The following is a 20,175-nucleotide window of genomic DNA, read 5'->3' as shown; positions in this document are numbered from 1 at the left end:
CACTGATGCAGAACGAAGCTTTGACATTGTACCAGTCAGTCAAAAGCTTTGTTTGCTATCACTCCTATCTCCTGGAACCATTCACTAATTAATGTCCCTGCGTAATTTGAAGGGTGCAGCATAAAGAGGATGGAACGTCTCTTTCCTTCTCCGTTGTGCGCGCTGTGGTTATGATCTTGAATGGAGCGAGGGGTGACATTTTCAGTCTTGAAGGGGCTGACAGGAGAAGAGGGACAGGCGAGGAGGAAAAGACGAGCAGGGTTGTGACCGTGAGAGTTGTGAGCGAGGGAGGATGGCGCACAGCAGGAGAGATCGATTCTTATTTAGATGAAAATGAGGCTTGATGCTCGCAGGGTGAGAGGAGGGCACCTTAAGCATCCAAATGAATAGGAAGTTTCACCCAAATGATCCCTAAGTGAATCGACAACAATAAAAACTGCAAGGTCCACAAAGACACTGTCGTTTCTTTACTCGCGAGGAAGCGTTTCTCTCGGTAGTCAAACGCAATTACTTTGGCATTAGATGGTAATCCTTATGGCTTTTCACTCAAAAGTGCGGGGAACAAAACACGTGGGACGAACCTCAATAGCCCGTTTGGGAGTTAAGTGTTTGGTGTTTGACGTTTGGATAAAAGGTGAGACATGGCTCACCTATCACATGAAAGAGGGAAATGCTTTGTTATGGAGTGGAAAGTTTATTTTACAAGATTTTACACTGAACAACCATTTTCCACGGCAAACAATAGAAGTATAGAAACCGGTTCATTACAATTCTGTACTAGGAAATATAAAAAGTCTACACACCCCTATTCAAAGACTGTACCATTGTTGTGATAGAAAAAAAAAAGACAGCTAAGTCAATTATCGAAGAAAAATTCTAATGTAATTGTGACCTATGCAACTCAATTGAAAAGAGAATTTAAATTTCTAAGTGGGGAACAGACTGAGAAATGTGATTGCACAAGTGTACCCATCCAATTATAAGCAAGGATGTGACTTCAAAATTCAAACAGGTCAAATTTGAGTCAGTAAGCAAATGCAACTATTTAAAGTGCCTTTGAGTAACCTCAAATGTTCAGGTGTTCTAGGGAGCGTTTTCTGACATTTTATGCTGCCTAATTATTAACATGGATGTGATTCTGGACGCAGCCATATCTCCATTTAGCACACTCGTGCAAGAACATTCTCACGTGTTGATTTTTATGTCTATTGAAAATCTTAACATATTGAGTTCTACAGGTTATAGGTGACATTCATGGAAAATGCTTTGAAAAGATTTACGTCGGTCTTATTTTTTTTTTCATCACAAAAACCTGGTATTTGAACAAGGGTGTGTAGACTTTTTATAGCCACTAAATGAGTTAGTTTGAGATGCAAATTCACAAAAACAATATACTCTGTCTCATACAAACGTTATAAATTAACCATTGTCATTGCTTAATCGAAAGCAAATTTTGTATCCGATACTTAGAGCTCTGCTTACCTTGTGCAAAGTCGCATAGACCCTTAAATTCAGCACTTGTAAACATAATTGTGAAACTCTTTATTGACTAACGAGAGTCATACGTATTACATCTCAAGTGTAGAAACAAAAACACAAGCGAATCGGGACAGCAAATATCGGTGGTATTAAGAATTGTATTTTAATGGCACCACTATATTATTACCGCTATTAGCGTTTACCCTATTGCTTATACTTGCTGTCTCCAACTTGAGATTGATTAGCCCCAGATTGCTGCGGACTGATGTGTGGAGAGTCAGCATAAAGCAGCGCCAGTTTGGTTGCTACTACCTTATGCACACCCATCATCTTCTCATAGTACATCTGGGCCTGCTGCATCCAAGCAGCCATTCGTCTTGGAAGGCTGTCTCTCCGATCTGAGTGATAAACTGCAGCAGAATTGCCCAGTTTGCAAAAAAAGAGACACAAGGACACTAGTTTTTCAATCTGTGCTGTCATCATTTTCCAACTGGAAACTGATGCCATGTTTCATTCTCTTGCCGGTGAAAGACCGATTCGCTTCTGTTGTGCTTTTGGGATGCATCGTCTTTTGTGAATTTGACCACTTTGGCATTATCAGACGGGCTATTTTGTCTCCTCGCAGCTCAATGAGCAGAAACAGATTACAGAAGTTGATGTTGATGCGGCTAATTAGTACCCTTCTCTATTGTCATCAACACATTTTTGCATGCATTACACAGTCTTGATTCTGCTTTTAAGCAGTCACAGCAGCGATTGTTACAAAGATGTTTGTGTCTCACTTGGCTGCTAGGTTTTTCCACATTGTTATGATAATTTGTCAAGACCTGATCGATGTGCACTGTACTTTGTGAAACCTCCTGAGTTGAACACACATTTTGCTGTTAAGTCAATTGGTTCCAGGCTCAAACTGTTCAAATCCTAAAATGTTTACGAACTGCACGTGGCCTTGAAGTAATGCTTTAGAATTCATACAGTGGGCCTCCGTTATTCGCAAGGGATCCAGAGGGCAAAAGTCCACATACAATCGACACACATTTTACATACCTTCAAATCCTCTTATGCCATTAATTTGTTCCCAAAAAAGCTTAAACAAGTTTCAAACAAAATTTGATTTTTTTTCTTTCACAAAAATCATACATTTCACTTTATAAAAAAGTAATCGAATTTAAAAAAAAAGTAGTTTGAGCAACGCGATTTAATGTTTCACTTCTTTACACACAATCACACATGAATATTTCAGTAACTGTAATAATATTAATCTTTCACTGAACAAAGCATATTTGCTAGTGTAATGCAGTACTGTCTGACTACATGTGTTGCGCCACACGTTTTGTAGATATATAAATTGCTTAAAGGGTAATAATAGCACAACAACTATGTTGATGCTAATTTTCACCCCATCAGTGTTGTTTTCTATGATGTTAGAATTAAGCTATTTAGAGCAAAGTTGTTTTAAATACACAACATATAATCTCTAAATTAAGCTTGACAGCAAACCTCAAATCATAAAGCCTTTTAAAATGGATTGCTCATTATTTGCCTATGTGTGTTTAAGTTGTTTGTATTTGTTAAATAATGTTAATTTATCATGTCATGACCTGGTTTAAATTTAATTGTGTATTCTCAACTTAAGACAATGATAAAAAACATTACGATTGTCAGGAATTATTACATCAAAGGGACAACACGTTAGAGGTTTTGGAGATAGAAGTCAAAGAGGCCAGACTGCGATGGCTCGAACATGTCTGGATGAGAGATAGTGAATAATGTATATAGGTAGAAGGATGCTGAATTTTGAATTGCCAGGCAGGAAGTCTTGAGGAAGACCAAAGCGGAGGTTTCTAGGTCTATTGAAAGAAGGCATGAAGGTAGAGGCTTAGATGGAGGCAATCGATTCGTTGTGGTGACTCCTGAAGGGAAAAGCCGAAAGGAAAAGAAGAAGAGGGGGCACAATGTAATATCTTGTCTCTGGCTCCTCATTGCCCAACTGACAGTGGTATAAAGCGACGATAATTGCTGAATAGTAAAACTCAACGTAAAACTTCTCACCCTTTGACGTCGCCTCAGGGAGAGTAATGGACAGTTGGCAAGCTCTCATTGTCATGCAAGTCGATGGCCATTATGTTTTCACCTACATGTTATTTATGTTAACATCTGCTTAGAGAATCTCATTTGCATCTGTAATTGATATTTAATTAATTGGCATTGTTTTGAGCAGCCGGACCATTTCCCCTGTTGCCGTGAGTATTTAATGTTCTATGGTTGTTATCATTTCCCAATGCCCACACAAAAAACAACGCTAAACTAGGGGTGGTGTTGAGTGAAATTGAATTAAATATAAGGCTTTTAAAAAATCTTAATTGGGGGTGCCGGTAATTATGGAGAGCACTATAGATGGACCTTATGTTTTGTTTTGGAATGTAGAAGACAGAATGCCAAGAAGAAATTACGCAAATATGATGGATCTGCTCAAACCTGGATTCGAATATGCAACTTCATAACTGAGGTGAATATGCATACCTCTATGTCCGTCAATATCTTTATTATTTTGGTTGTTGCTTACGGTACTGTCAAACCATACTGGGCTTTCAACTATTTTCATCAATTACTTTTTTCAATGGAAAGCAAGTCAATGGAAAAAAGGGGTAAAAAAATAGGTGCTGCTACTAATAGTAGTATTGATAATAAAGAAAAGCTCTACATCACCATGAATACACCAATTATTCACAGTACTGTAGATCTTTTCTGAATAAGCAAAAATAATACAAATATTTATGACAATTTCTTGTCAAACTGGTGAAAAAAGTTAATTTGGTTTTACAGACAAAATAGTTAAGGTCCCAACTTATGATGATACCACATGAATGATCCTCTTAACTTTTAAAAAGCGTCAGCTGACTACAATTCGCTCTTTTTCTTGTACTGAATTTGGAGATGGCATTCGGTTGCTGTTGAGCGCAGGGGTGGAGCTGGGTCTTGTGGCATACAAGATGACTGTCCACCACCAATGAATCTTGACAATTCCTTAATTATTTGTCTTATCACATTTGACAGGAAACAGTATTTAGTCACCCAAACCAAGCCCAATCCAATATGTGTTTTGTTTTAAACAGTAATGTGTGTTCATTTCTCAACAGCAATAATACCTCTGTGTCAATATGGCCTTGAGATGTGTTTACAGTGTGAAAAAGTGTCAAAAACGATTTTTTTTTTTTAAATTGCAAACCCACTCACAAAGTAATAAAGGCATTACTTAATTTATACTTGTGTATGGTGTTTCTTTGGAATAGTAATAACATCCTGGTCAATTTGACCATGGTGATGTGTAATCAACCAAAAGTATCAGAAACTTGTTTTGTGTCTAATCCTGCAAACCATCACTTTGTGATCCCCCCTCCCTAAGAAAGTGTAATCATATTCTTGAGTCAATTTTGACCCAGCTTTTGCTTATTTATCAAAAACGTTGCAAACGTTTTTAACTTGCTTTCAAAAGCTAATTTAAAATGTTAATTATACATTAGCAAAGAAGAAGTATTGCATTTAACATTTACTTTAAGTCTCAAGTGGGTCAGTTTGACCCACAATATAACAGTTTTCAATATTTGGACCCCAAATGAAAAAGTTTGGACACCCCTGGATTAGATTAGTATCCGCGAAATGCGATTTTGGTGAGGCAGCTCTAGTATTGTGCAAATCCTTCCATTTATTCGAAACGACATTAATTCTTCCATCGTTTATTGGCCTGAATTGAATGTATAATGACTACCATATTGATGACGTCAGTGGCTAGCCATGCGTAACGCCTGCCACGAGGGACTCATGGTTTTTCACCTGGACAAATATCCAAGACCCCCTCCCCCCTTGAGGGTCTCGTCACAAACAATGTTACATGAACATATTCCACCTCCGCGAGCGTTGTAGCGCGGCTCGTTTCCGGGGAAGTGGACTTTCGGCCACCCGCTAGCAAAGCCGCGTCGAGTGCTTGGCAAGTGAGTGGAAGAAGCCGAGCCGAGCTCGCCCACAGCACCACCAGCGACTGCACGGCACATCCCACATAGTCGCGCGACACTCAGCAACAACAATGGCCAAGCGTAGTCTGTGGCTCTAGGAGCTCGGTCTCTCGCTCTCGTCGGAGTCATCCCTCTACGGTTTTTACTCGATTTTTTGGGGACTCCGCGGCGACGAAAAAAAAACCCAGCTGGTTGATTTTTGTTTTGACTCATCCCACAATGTTCGAGGCGAGCCCACACGGACCGTGCGTGTGTGTCCCCGCTGCTGCTTGTTGGCCGCTGGGTTGCGGCTACTAACCTAGCTGCTTTTCACTCGGTGCTTAGCTAACGTTTTTAGCCCCCCGTTCCCCCTCCTCTTTCGTCGATTTTTTTTTACACAACACGCGAATGTTTTAGGGTATTTTCGTGAATTGTTTTATGACAACAACAGTTTTCAACTACCTACTATTCGTCAAAGAAGCGTGTGTGTATGTTTGTCGCGGAAACTAGTTTGCGGGCTAGCTAACAGGCTAGCTATTTGTGTGTGTGTGTTAGTGTGTGTGTGTCTTCGCGTAAGGAAGGAAAACGGCGAGTTTCCTTTTTTTTTTTTTTAACAAAGTATGGATGACCAGACCAGGATGCTGACGGGTCTCACCGGACTTGGTGGACTACAGCCAGGCGATGTGGGCGATCCGGACTCGGTTCGGAAACAACAGTCCCTCGGCCAGCCCCAACAAGACATCGGGGATATCCTACAGCAAATAATGGCCATCACCGACGAGAGCCTGGACGAAGCACAGGCCAGGTAAGAGCGGACGAGAGCCATTTTCCAGCACGTTGCTACGCTGCTTTGGAGCTAACATTGTTCTTGTAAATCACCTCAATTAATTTGTAACAATCAACTTTATAATACACGATCCACCGTCAGCACAACGCTCGCATATTTTCTAGTGTTTAAAAAAAAAAAAAGCAAGGCAGTTCTTTGTTACTTCAATGGTGCGCGGCTGCCTTTGAGTTTGCAAACACATTTTCTACATAATAAGAAACAACCTGGAATCGTCGACGGATTATTTTGTTTTTTAGTTGTGAAAGTTTGAGACAATGGTTGTTGCACTGCTAATGATCTCCCAACCACTTGGCTGCCACTTGAACTGCACTTGCATGGCTCATATAACTGCTTCATTACATTACAGAAGAAGACGTGGTTAACATTTTAGGGCCTTTTATTAACCCCTTTATAAAACTGTAAAAACATTTCTCACACTTGAAAAGACCTGTCATGTAAATATAGAGTTGTTGACAATCATTTTTTTGTTGTTTTGATTTAAGGCAGTGTGTGCAATCTTCCACCAAAAAGGTTCCAAAGCTGCACCACATTGCTGTTTATGCCTAATGAGATTTGTCTAATTGCACCCCAATGCGTCTGAATAGCGTTCTGCATCAATTGATAGTCGATGTCATTATCCGATGAAATGCAAATGAATGCAGGGATTACTCAATTGGCTCGCGTATCCCCAGTCAAGGAGCTCCCCGTGATGACAGCAACCATTCATTCATACGACTCCTCACTTAATGCTCATATCACACAGGCATTCCGGTGTTTCCATTATTCCTAGAGAAGGGGAAATATATGCAAGCGGCCAGCACTCATGCGCCATGTGGCCCAGGGAGCAGAAGGTCAGCTTTCAGATAAAGCCCTGCTATCTCAACAATAGCAAGGCGTCCACTCGCAAGACCGTGGCCACAGTGTGATGTGTCATTAGCTAGTGATTTTCCACCCAACATTTGACCACCTGGTTCTCTTAATTAATTCACTCCCCTTTCACTCCCTCCCTCCCTGGTGTTCATCCTTTTCATTGTGTGCTGGGTGCAATCAATTCTCCTATAATGTGTACGCGAGTGCAGCTGTCCACAAATCGAGTTTCTATTAATGAGGTGGTGTTGAGGGGGAGGGAATGATGCTATATGGCCAAGCGCACACGGGGAGTGTTTGTTTTTGTTACCTTTTTCAACGGTGCAAGTTGGAGAATACAATCCGGGCCCCTTCCGAGCCCACTCGTAAATATGTTCGCACCAGCGTGAATCATCGTAGACCAAATGATGGTGCTTTGCTCTTAAAAGGGCACAATTACAGTGCATGTAACAGGCTAAACAGGTTACAAATATACCGTACAGTATGTAACTAAAGGTGTGTCTGCCTTGGGAGTACTACAGCCCCCCCCCCCCCCCCCCCCCCCTTTGGATAACGCCTATTGCTCTCGTGTCCACTTTGTGTCGTTTGCACACTTCTTTCTGATACATGCAGACTGTAATGTGCAAACTATTTAATCAATAAAGGCAATTCCATTCCATTTGATAAAATATTCATCCAGTGAACAGTGGGTGTTTGTTTTTAGCTGACAGCCCGACTTGCCCGAGGTAGGAGACCCTTCATCTGCTTGCTAATTGGCTTCTCTTCTTTTTTTTTTTTCTTTTAGGTTTAGGTGAAATAGCCTACAGTAGATGTGACTTTTTATGTTGCCGATGCAAATTACGCTAAGTACAGCTACAAAACTTTGTGGTGCAACAGGGTAGTATCTGTAAGAGACATTACATATTTTCAATGTGTGTTTTTATGTTTGGACATTTGCGTAAAGCATTTTTGACACTTAACAAAGCAAGCATTGTGGAACTTTAAAGTTTTGCAATGGAATGGTGAAAACCTGTAGGGTGTAAAAACAGAAGGCATGCATGTTAAGTTTTTGTGGAGTACGTCAGAGTCAAAACAGTAGTTGCAATTGTGCTCATGACCTCATTTGTGTCACGTTACTTACCAAAATTTTCATTGGCTTAGCATGTACAACAACTATTCTTAAATTGTGGTGCAAAGGCTCCCTCAAGCAATACACTAATGAACCACTGTTCAAATGCCATTGTAGTTGTATTTAACTTTTTATATGTTTGCATTTAATTTTTAAAAGATGAAATCAAGTGTAAGGTGTGATTATTTTTTTAACTGTAACATTTACGTGTCCCCAATAGTCTAGACATGGCTTTCTGATTAATGTTGTGTTCATAGAACATGAACTAAGCAGAAAAAAAATCCAGCTGTTTTTATCCTGGAGGAAGTCATTTTGCCACTTGATGGCGACTAATAATGATATCACAGGATCCGATGTTGAGCTGTAATCTCGTTTTTAGTTGACAGCAAAAGTGTCAGTAGAAACAGGTGGGTAACAACGATTTTACTGCTTAATTCATATTCCACAAACATAATAAAAATCAAAATAACTTGTTTAGGTTAGAGGAGGTGAATAGAACATTTTATTGTAAAGTACCTAGTGTATTCTTTTAAATATTTATTTTGGTCCAGTTTTTAGATTTTCTGTGCAATATATTTTAATCGGAACAAAATGTTAGTATTTTTTTCCTTCTATATTTTAGTCCAATTTTTATATTCAAGTACTATCAAGTTACAGTCGCTTAATATACACTTCAGGTATGCTTTTTAGTAGGGATGTTCAATACCTCTTTTGTCAGACGAGGACTGAGCCCCTTGAGAACCGCGATACTCAGTAGTGATACTACTCATAATTTTGCTTCCTAAAATTTCCAGGAAAGAAAGAGTATTATTGGACCCATATAGTCCAATATAGCAGTTTTCATTGAAACTGCAAGAAATAGTCAATTTTCTTTTCTTCAAATTTTTTTGTTTCTCATTGTAAGATGATCATAATCAGGTGGCCGACATTGGTATCGGCTGTCATCGTGAGTATCAATACCTCTAGATAAGACTGTTATTGACACAGATACTTGGTATGGCTATGCCATTCCTACTTGTGAGGACTATTTACTGCCTGCCCAGTTAAAGAACCACTTAAGCTGACAAGTTTAAGAACCACTGCTGTGCAGTACATAGATGATGAAATGACACCACTTTTGGGTCTGATATACCAACTGCTGCATAAACATGCATTTTCTAGTCATTTTTACTGATTTTCAACATTATCACCAGTACATAAAACAATAAGAGTTCTGTGCTGATGCATGCCTAATATAGTTGTGGAACCAAAATCTCTAACACATCCTCCTAGGATCCGGCCTTTTCTAAGACACCTAAGTCAATTGCATTCCACCCAAATACAAAACATCGCTAAGGCCAGGATGTTCTCTACTGAGCACACAACAGTTTACTTGGGTAGCTCCAATGAGTCAAACAGTAAAGACAAAAAAACAAATGTCCACTACAGTGAACACAAATGATTAAGCTGGGTCTCAGGAGGATATGGTATTTCATTCAACTGTTGTGAATAATCATTGTGAGTAAAAAAACAAGAATGTAGGCACATGCAGTAGGTTAGTCTTTCACAGTTTGGTGCTAATCCAAATTAGGATAGTTCAGCCCCGTCGGAGGTCGCCCATTACAAATGAGTTTGGTCCTTTTCCAAAAGCCACACTGGAACTGTGCGGTGGTGGTCGTCAATCTTACTCTGGTCAAGTTTGCCCGTCCCGCATCCACTCCTGAGTCATCATCTCCAAACAGAACGTGTAACGAGGCTGACACGTGACCATGACACTCCTGTTGTGGAGGGTGTGTTGGGATGGGGAGCGCTCAGAGCAGTGCAAGAACTTGGGTGTCCTTCTTGCACACCCTGCCTGCCCTGCGCCCTCATCCTCTTCCCCCACCCCACCCCTCCTGTCGCCATATGTTTAGATGCTGGCCAGAAGATTCGCCGGCGCATTGGGGTGGATCAGACGACCCCACAGAGGGAGGGAGAGCAGGGGGGGGCACGGCAGGGGGTGGCCTGCCAGTCAACTTCCAGTACAGGTCAGTACAGGACCGCATGAGCACCTCCCTCCCCCCCTCCTGCTCATACCCTCCATTCTGATGGCAGCCCTCCCCCCAACTCCAATCCAGCCGTGATAGGTCTAACGCCACTCAAAAACCCTTCGACATCACTTTGTAGGATTGTAATCATGAATGAACTAAATCACCCAAAAGTTCCAAGTAAAAGTTCTACCTCATAAATTTGCATATATAATTTCCATTCTATAACTGCAACTCAGGGTTGTGCATTTTCAGTCGCGGGCATCCACATCACTCACCAGGCCAAACCACTCACAGATACTATAGTAGAACATGCAGGTGACAACTCCAGTTTGGCAAAAGCACCTACACCATTCATACACATTGTGTTTATGAATGCACAATTCATATCAGATTAATCTTTTTTAATCTTTTTAAAGATTTTTAAAAAGGTTTTAATCTTTTTTTTAGCTATATACCCGCTTTGAAATTCACAAGTACCCCCTTACCTGTATAAAGCATATTTGGCTGAAAACAATTGGTATTAGTATGATTGGTAAGATGTGAATTCTCGAGGCGTATTTTATTCATATCCAGAATAATGTTTTACTTTTTGGCTCTTTTGGCTTTTTGGCTCATCTCTCGGTAAACTGCCTCACCTATGACCATGCGAATGCAAATAAAACTTACGTCAAGGCCTGTCTTTTGAAAAGCAATCACTGTAATTAACCAGTAATTTGTGTAATGTCCCAATTAATTTGGTTTTAAATTGGAAAAAAACAAAACAAAACTGTTCCCTTGAACACGAACTCCAGTTTTAGAACCACTGGATGGATCATTGTTATAGTTGCTTGTTGATGTGATATAAGTGTGTCAAACTCCCAACAACAAATCTCCTGATACTTTTAACTTAATTTCCTTGTAAAGATGATTCTGATTATCCCAATTCTGAGAATACTCAATTATTATTATAAAAAAAAAAAAAAAAAAATCTCTTGCAGTCCCTCTCCTATTGAGGTAGGAGATCACAAGGCCTATTACTTAGGCTGATCTCTGTAGGCCCTTCTTGATTTATCCTAGAGGCTTTCACAACTGGAATTGTTGTTGTGGTCAGGTGTAGCCAAGTCATTCATTTGTGGTTTTCTTCAGTGTGCTGTTTTCATGGAAAACAACATCTCATCCTCTTCAGTCCACGCTCATCACATCCAAAGTCATGTGCTGGGTTTGTTTTGTTTTGTCTAAACATCTAGTGCGGGTGGTAAAACTTAGTGCTACTCAAACATGTCCATAAGACACCCGTTGTGATGTCATAATATGCTCATGTTTGTTCTATCACCACCAGACAGTTGCCATTAATGTAAATGACACATCTCTCACTACTTCAGCAGTGATTGGATTTAATGAGATACACAGGGATAGATTTAATGAATCTGACGCCTGGTTGGATGTCTTAATAATGTGTAAATGAAATAGTTCAGGGCCCCATCAATGTTTGGCACTAGCTTGTGGTACAGTAGTCGTCTTTTTCATGTTTTTGGCACAAATTAACCATTCATAGCAAAAAAGAATATTCAACCCTACTAATTTATAAGTCAGGGAAACAAATGACTCACTGCAAGGGAACTGCTTTGTAGGAGTTTCTGAGCATACAAGCAACTGGAATCTGCTGCTCAGTAATTATAACTCTGTAACTCATTAGCTAGTCGGCTCCTAGACTTGCCCCACAGTGCTAATCACCGAAATGACATCATTCTTTTTTCTTTTCACATTCATGCGTCAGATATATTTCTTATATGACAGACAATGGCATTTCCCATTGTGAATGTCATCAAGCCGCACTGCTCAACGCTTTTGAAACAGTCGCACATACCTCAGTAGACTAGAGTGAGTTTTAAGAAGAGAAAGACGCGGTACAACTTGAGATGATGGGGGGAGGGGGGTATTTCTTTATTCTATTTTTTTCATTGTGTTCCTCCTCGCTCTCTTCTCCCCCTTCTGATTCCCCTCTTCTCTCTCGTGCAGGAAGCATGCCCTTAACTGTCACAGAATGAAGCCAGCCCTGTTCAGTGTTCTCTGCGAGATCAAAGAGAAGACAGGTGAGTTTCGACTTGGCTCATTTCCTTTTTAGTCTGTGCTCCACACAAGTTGGAACCCAGTTTGGAGGTGCACTGTCGTGCCTTCCCTCCAATAATGGCTTCCTTGCATCCAAGCTAACTTCCTTCCTGGCCGAGCAGAACTGGCAAATGATGGAGTGTTGATTGCAGTTGTTTGGTCTCTGCCGGGTAGATTGTCAGAATGTACAGTAAAAGTTTGGTTTATGGCTGCAACCAACGATTAATCTAATTAATCTAATCCTAATCCAATCAATTAGCCTGTCGAATAACCAATGAGTCAGAATGTAAAAAAAAAAAAAAAAAAAAAGTTTCAAATAAGGGTTGTTTTAATAATTTATTAATCTGTTGGATTATTTTATTGGGTATGAATTTGGTTAGGCCTGCAATTAATTATTATAATCTATATATTATTTAAAAACATCACATTATTTCCAAGTGATAGTGTGACAAGTTAACTAAGATTCACTTGTGAATTTTCTCTTGTCAGAAAAAAGGACAAAAATGTTAAATTCCAAATTAAAAGTATACGTTTGCAAATGTCTTGATTTAACAAATATGATAGGTCTTCTTATTTGGAGAATGACAGAAATAGGATAGTTACTGGCAGAAGGGCAAAACACTAAGGATTTTGACTATTTTAAAATTAACTGTGGCTCAAACTCATTATTCAGTTACCAAAAGTGGTATTTGAGGATTGATTCGTTGTCAATTAATCATTGCATCTTTAAATCTCATTAATTTCCTTTTATTTCGTTTGAAATGAGACATTTTAAACTGACAGTACGGTAAATGCACACTATAAATGAATTAAGGTTTGGTTACTGCTTTGGTTCATAACTTTAGAAAGAAAACATTAAAAATATTGATTTATTTCCAAGGTAAATTTTTGAATTTGTTTTCTTTTTTGTTTTGTTTTTTTCTCATTCTCTGCTTATAAGACACTGGATAATATTTGCTGCTGAGAAGGTAAAGTTCCAAGTATTTGGACAACTTTCAATGACACTATATCCCAAATCATTCATCGATAAACAAAAATGATTATTGATTTTGATAATTGCTTATTTTTCAATTGATCGTTGCAGTTTTTGTTTTTTAAAACATACAGATCCGCCACCAATAACTTCTTGAATCCCTACTGCTTTCATCTACTGTAGCTTCTTCAAATTAATAGAATGTGTGAAAAAGTACCCTTGCATAATCTCGACGGAAAATTCACACACTCGTTGACAGCAGGAAGATATGAAAAGAATCCACGGGGGTTATTGCCTCACAGTCAGTGCATTATACCATCCCGACATGCTATTTTCCGACGCACTCTTCCAACGTCCACGCTCGCTGCGGTATAATGCAATTATGCATTGGTAATAAATTGCTATGCATATCAATGCAGTATCCCCAGCCAAACATAGCAGACCAACTCGTAAGAATGAAATTCTCCCTAATAATGTTGTTGGAGCTCATATAAACATGGTCTGATGTTTGAACACATGCAATTATTTAGAGTTTGATCGCAGTCGCGCACAGATTTTAAGCAAAACCAGCTGGCTATCCCCATCTTGTTAGCTATTCCAGTCAGATATCTGACAGACATGAGTGCGGTTCAAAGGATGGAGGCTTAGAATGGCTGGCAGATTGATAGTTATGGTACTGTGAATTGGTGGGATTTCACCCCTCCCCGCCCCCCTTTTCTTGGCTTCTTTTTCGCTCTCGTGCGTGTATCTTCTATCTTCTCAGCCCAAAAAAATCCTCTCTTGTTGAAATACAATTTGAAAATGCTGCACTGCTGCCTGCCGTGGCCCTCTTGTCAATAATGTATTATTGCTCTCCAGTGATTGGAGAAAAGTACAGGCTAGGCTTGAGCGAGTAGGGCAGGGTATACCGTTACCCAGGCAACCGCTGCTCTTATTTACCCTAATGCCATTCACTTTGATTTTCACATTTAGTCTCCCAGCCAACTAGAGAGAAGCTCGGTGAGTACTTGTACAGTGGGCCAAGGCAGGAGAGGGGCGTTATCCAGAGGAGCATTTAAATAATAGATTTATACTGGACTTGAAGATGCTTACAATAAGATGCCGAAACATTTGGCTTTGTTGGTTAGCTGCTGGCCATCTGCCACGCAGCCAGCTCCCTGTTACCTGCTTTGGCATTTCTCTGCTCCTCATAAGACCCCCTGCAGGCTCCATTATGTGCTGCCGGAATGGGAATTGACTTCTCTTCGCTGCTGCTTTTGGAAGGCCCAATCAGTAACCCTCGTGTATCCCCACACATTTTATGCAGCCCCCCTCCCCCCCACACACCGACATGCACTTGTCAGCGTATACACACACACTGTTTCTCTCATGCACATACAGTACAAGCGCATTGAAGGAGGATAAAAGCAAACTCGGTCTTTGGGTCTCCTTCGACTGATTCTGTGTTGTCCTCTCCTCTCTGCCTCAGCCTCACTCCCTTTCTTGAAAGAGAAGACTCGCTTTGAACTGGGGGGGCTTTGATATGGTAATGTAATGGTGCTGTTGGAGGAGGGGGAGGTGGGCCATGGGGGGAGGGGAGGTGAATTCCTCTGAGTGCTGCAGTTGGTTAGATTGTTTTCATTGTAAAGGAAATGTTCTGCGCAAATGCCAGTGCCCCCTTCTCGCTACACCAGCCCCCCTCCCCCCAAACCACCAAAGTCAACATCAGCATGAAATGTGATACTCTTTAATAGTTCATTAAAATACACACTTTGAGGAAGAAAGTAAAAGAGACGGGAAATGATCAGAGTGAAGAGTTTGGGGCTTTGCTTCAACTCTTGTTCTCTTCTCCCTCGCTCTCATGGGTATTTGCTGCAAAAATAGCTCATGCGTAGTGCAGTGGGACAGCATATGCCAAAAATCTCCCACAAGCTATCGCAGTTCCCCTCAGAAGTTTTTACATTTAGTTTGGGCATCTTTTTAGGCGTTTTCTGTTTACCTTTCATGTTCTCCCGTTTGCTTTAGACGTAAACAATGCAAGACTGTCACTTTCTCTTGTTTCGCCACAGCCCTTAAGTCCCTTTTATTACACGCTGCGAACATTGCCAATTTATTTTATGTGACAGTGTGCAACGTTGTACCTTGGAGACAAAGAAGTGAAAAGTACCTTCTCTCTTTCTCTGAAGACAAACGCTCATCTTACATATATTGTCGGCTACATAGCATTGTTGCCGGTCATTTCAAATGTTCTGTAAAACAAGAAAAGAAAATTAGCACAGGCAATTTAATTTTTTATTTAACCATTTCACTGTATTATTATTATTTGTTTAAGAAAATGTTTTTTTTCATTTTCAGAAACCAAACATAATACATAGTCAACAATACACTAAACATGATAAAAAACAAAACAGGAAAAAAACAACAACAACAAAAAAGAAAAGAAAAAAGGGACACTGATACACAGAGACGCATCAAGAATCATACGTCAAGGACACCTTCAATACAGGGGACTTTTTCTTTCTTGTTCAAATATTTCATGGAAGTTTTTGTTGCAATATATCAATAATAATAATAATAAAAAGTTCCAATCTCATTTGTTACATCCAAGTTGCCTGATCATGAAGATCTGTGGGATATGGTGCTGAGCCGATACCTGGGCAATGTACCGTGATCATCCCCTGATTTCAATCATCTGAAAATTATATGATCAGGCCCAAGTTCCGATCACGTAATAGTGTATATTTTTTTTCTTGTTTTCCAAAAACAATGAAATGGCTATTTCATTTTACTTAAAATTTCTTGAGGTAGATAAGGGACCAAGAAAACATTCTCCTTTGCAAGGCCGACAGCAGAGCAAACTATTTTATAGCTGTAAATTATATTGTGATGAATGTGGTAACTCATTATTTGTTGTTGAGTACTCCTTGAGAACTCAAAAATCAACCAAAAATTAGTACAGACTGTAAGCTAAGACTAAAGAAAGTGCTTGCACAGAGTGCAGGTGGTAGTATGCATGGCAAACAACACGGCTAAGACAAAGTGGGTTCTTGCAAATAGTGTTAAACTAGAGTTGTATTGGTATGTAGAAATGGGTGCATCCCATTTCCCCTGACTGTTTAATCCAGGTACATTATAATGCCACACAATGTAGCAGTGATTATGTTATGCAAACAATCCTTATCTGGCTAATACCGCCACATGTCTGTGACAACCCCCCCTCTCAGTTAGCATTAGCAATCACAGTATATTGGCAGCACCTCTTGTTACATGCATCACAATACAGTATTACTCCAGCAGCCAAATGGCCTCAATTACATGTTAATGGCATAGCAACATACTTAAAGTTGTAAAAACACAAAACAGGCTGTTAATTAAGCTTGTTGTTTATTCACAACCACCGTAAGTCATTAGTGGCTTGTTTTGACTGGTGGAACTTTCAAGGCGTTGACTTTAGGAAGTAAAAGAAACCTCAACTTGTTGTATCGGTAACAACACATTACTATTATGACATGGTGAATATTTGTTGGCCCCAAAAAATATTGGAGGTTACAATGTAATTTTCTTTTGCCCCACCTGATTTAGATGTTCCTTCTATTAATTTAATCGAATTGCACACATGAAGCTTTGTGAATCACCTGCCTCATTATAGCAGCTTAATTATTACAAGTTTTAAAGAGCCCAATTTAGAAAAGCTATAAAATTTTATTGTTGTTCAGAACCTATGGGCTGTCATTATTGTGTTCTTATGAAGCTTTATGGTAGCGATAGGCACGGATTCTCACATGGGCAAATTCTTGGCTTTTGTAATGATTTCCTGAAACCTCTCGTTTTATATTAATGCAATGCAGTGGAGCAGGATTATCTCATTGCTTTTTGAGGAATCTCACTTGTGATACGTGGTGTCCTGTCACTCAGCCTGCCCCCCCACCGTCCCCCTTTCTCACAGAAGAGAATGGAAAAAAGATGGTGTGTGTTGGTGGTGGAGGGGTGAAGGGTTTGTGGGGGGGGGGGGGGGGGGGGGGTGCAAGAGTGATACAAGGAGATTGATGAGGCAGTAAGAGCAGGAGTAATTACTCGATGTCCATTTCCCAAGCCAGATTGGCAGACGGCTAATATCACACAGACCCCTGGCCCTGACAGACGCATCATTCCCCTCCCCCTCTCCCCAAAACCTCAAACGCCACCCCCAACTTAAACTGGGGAAGCAAGGCACTTCAACCTTCAGCCCAGGCCTAATGATGTGTGGCCCAGCTGACTTTCCCATGTGGCGTTATTCCTACAGGACCTGGACGCCTGTTTACTGACAAGGCTGTCTGGAATTGTAGGATGAGGACATCTCAGCACAATATTTTGGTGCTACAGTGTGATTTTTGTCATGTTGTCACTCTATTTTTAACATGACTGCCTGCCGCACACCAGGCAATTGACCCTTGCACAATAACTGATTTGCTGCAAGAGAAAAACTATGACACCCACTGTTTTCATTTGGAAACAACAATATTAGACATCCTGTATTCTGTAAGATTTTTTTTCAACCACAAAAAAGGCAAAATTGTCAAGAAGTATATTGCCTTACATTTTGGGAAAAGTGATTTTCCTTGCGTTTTTTCCATGCATGTATGTGTGTGTGTGTATATATACACACACACGGTATATATATATATATATATATATATATATATATATATATATATATATATGGTCAAATCAACATTTTGGGGGCCACATAAAATGGTGTGGCGAAGTTCATCTGGCCCCCAGGCATTGAGTTTGACACCTGTAGTATATCGTAAATCCATTTATCGGCTCATGCCTAGTTGCTTCTAACTGGAGATATAATTTTTGTTCCGGAAATAAGTGTTTAGGCGGTGGAGTCTCTTCACGCTTTGCTTTATCATCCAAAAGTTAAATATTATTGTACAAATGTGGTACAGCCACCAAGAGGGCCATGATCAGTTGAATGCACCTAGGGATACAATTTTTAAAAACTCATGCAATTTGGTGATGGAGATTTTACGCTTTGCTTTTTCATCTGCCCTAGGATTTTGAAATTATAAATAGTGTTTAGTCATATACTAAAACATTGGCACAGCCACCAAGTGGGCCATGGCTGAGTTAATTTTGCTTCTATGTAGGGGACACCATTTTTATTGTGAAAATTCTTACATTTTTGCGATGGAGACTCCACAGAGTTCATGCCTTGCTTTTTCATCAACAAGGTGTTTTGAAATTCTAAATATATCTTAAGTATTATTGTAGAACATTGGTTTAGCCACCCAGTTGGCTTTGGACGGTTGAATGTTGCTTCAACCTGGGAACAAAATTTTTGTTGCAAAAGCTGGCAATAAAGGCAGTAAAGACATGCATTGTGTTTTCATTCACAGGGTGTTTTGAAATTATAAAAATAGTTAAGTGTCTTTGTAAAAGCATATTTATATATTGTGTTTATGTATATATGTACAGCATGTGTGGGTGTGTGTAATATATACACACACCCACACACAATAAAATAGCTTGTCATTAGCCACACAAATTCACCAGCAATTAAAATTACACCAAAATAGAGGCCGGCGGCACTATTGAAAGCTAGTTTGTGGAATCCTACCCACCCATTGCACAACAGTTCAGTCTAGTTCGGTGGGCCTCAAATTATTTAACCAATGTCAGGGTACGACCAATGTCAAGTTGGAGATTGGAAGCAATTAATTTGCCGCTGCGTACCCTTTCATCTTATCGTAATGTTTTGATTGACTACTCAAATACATTTGTGTCCAGTTGTATTACATCTGAGTAAGTCTAAAAACCAGGAAATATTATGCGAGCTGTCAGTAGTAGGCCAACATCGCCCACACAGTGAACTCCGACCTCTTCATTTCATCTGGTTTTATTCTCAGCATGTCCTGTTCCTCTCACACTGCTTTTAAAGGCTTGCTCCTTTAAAACAAGCTCCCTTTTATCAAAGACATGTAAATATGTTCCCAGCTGGGTTGCACGAGGTTGGTGGCAGAGGGGTGGGAGAGTGTCAGATCCCAGCTCTTAATCCTGACTAATTAAGGATTAATTATAATTGATGGGAGCCTTCCACCCCTCTGCAATTGTTCACATCACTATCTCAGACTGTTTTACACCACGTCATAAATGCAGGGATTGGCAGTGATATAGTGGTTATAGGAGGCGCTGTAAATCTACTTTTACTCAAAGTTTACTTAAGTCCTTTGAAAAAAAAAAATCTTTATGACATTGTGCTTGGTTACATTTACACGAAAGAACACAGATGGAAATTTACACCGATGTGTTAATTTTGTGGGGAAAGTTTTACACCTGTATTAAATCATTTAACACTTTTTTTTTTTTATATGTGGGTTATAGCAAGTGGACACGTTTACAAACAGAACCGCATACAAATGTAATTGGATTTATTGATTTTTATGTAATTTCACTATATCACTTTGTAATGATATGTGTGTTAGTTTAGAATTTTTTTTTGTTTTTCAACAGATGAGCTTGCACTTAAATAACATCTCACAAATCATGGGTGCGATGGTATTTTGACCAACCCTAAACATAATTAGCCCAATGGCTTTATTCCTCAGAGGTCTATCAACCGGTGTAGGCCAAACATGTCGCCTGAGCTCTGTGACACCATCTGACTGTGTCATAATGCTTGTTCACGTGTTATAAATGAGGACCGCTCGTCTGATCTATCGCTTAATTGCGGCATCATTTGCATAACAGTGCAAATTAACGACCTCTCAAATGAGCGTTCATTTTTCACAAAGTCTTTAGGAGCTCCTTAAGAGTCTGCGCTAATGAGCACAGGAGGCAGCTGGCCTGATGAGAGTCGACTGGGGGAA

The 20,175-nt window shown here is 39.8% G+C and overlaps 1 protein-coding gene across 4 annotated transcripts in view; it reads left to right on the top strand.

Annotated features, from left to right (window-relative positions):
• The first annotated feature begins 5,307 nt into the window (after positions 1-5,307).
• Positions 5,308-20,175, top strand: part of pbx4 (pre-B-cell leukemia transcription factor 4) — a 30,577-nt gene continuing 15,709 nt past the window's right edge. Inside the window, exons 1-4 of one of the 4 annotated variants that reach the window (XM_088437188.1) lie at positions 5,308-5,471; positions 6,091-6,276; positions 10,165-10,278; positions 12,280-12,353. In XM_088437188.1, the coding sequence (XP_088293314.1) occupies positions 6,092-6,276; positions 10,165-10,278; positions 12,280-12,353 (373 nt within the window). In that variant the 5' untranslated portion in view covers positions 5,308-5,471; position 6,091. Of the gene's footprint in view, positions 5,472-5,520; positions 6,277-10,164; positions 10,279-12,279; positions 12,354-20,175 lie in introns of those variants that run through there. The other 3 variants (XM_088437189.1, XM_088437191.1, XM_088437190.1) reach the window with 3 other exon arrangements.

Source organism: Hippichthys cyanospilos, chromosome 16, assembly GCF_059441005.1.
Source record: "Hippichthys cyanospilos isolate Australia breed blue-spotted pipefish chromosome 16, RoL_Hcya_1.0, whole genome shotgun sequence".
Lineage (NCBI taxonomy): Eukaryota > Metazoa > Chordata > Actinopteri > Syngnathiformes > Syngnathidae > Hippichthys > Hippichthys cyanospilos.
Note: the sequence above shows the minus strand (reverse complement) of the source record. Positions and strands in the feature narration are given on the sequence as shown.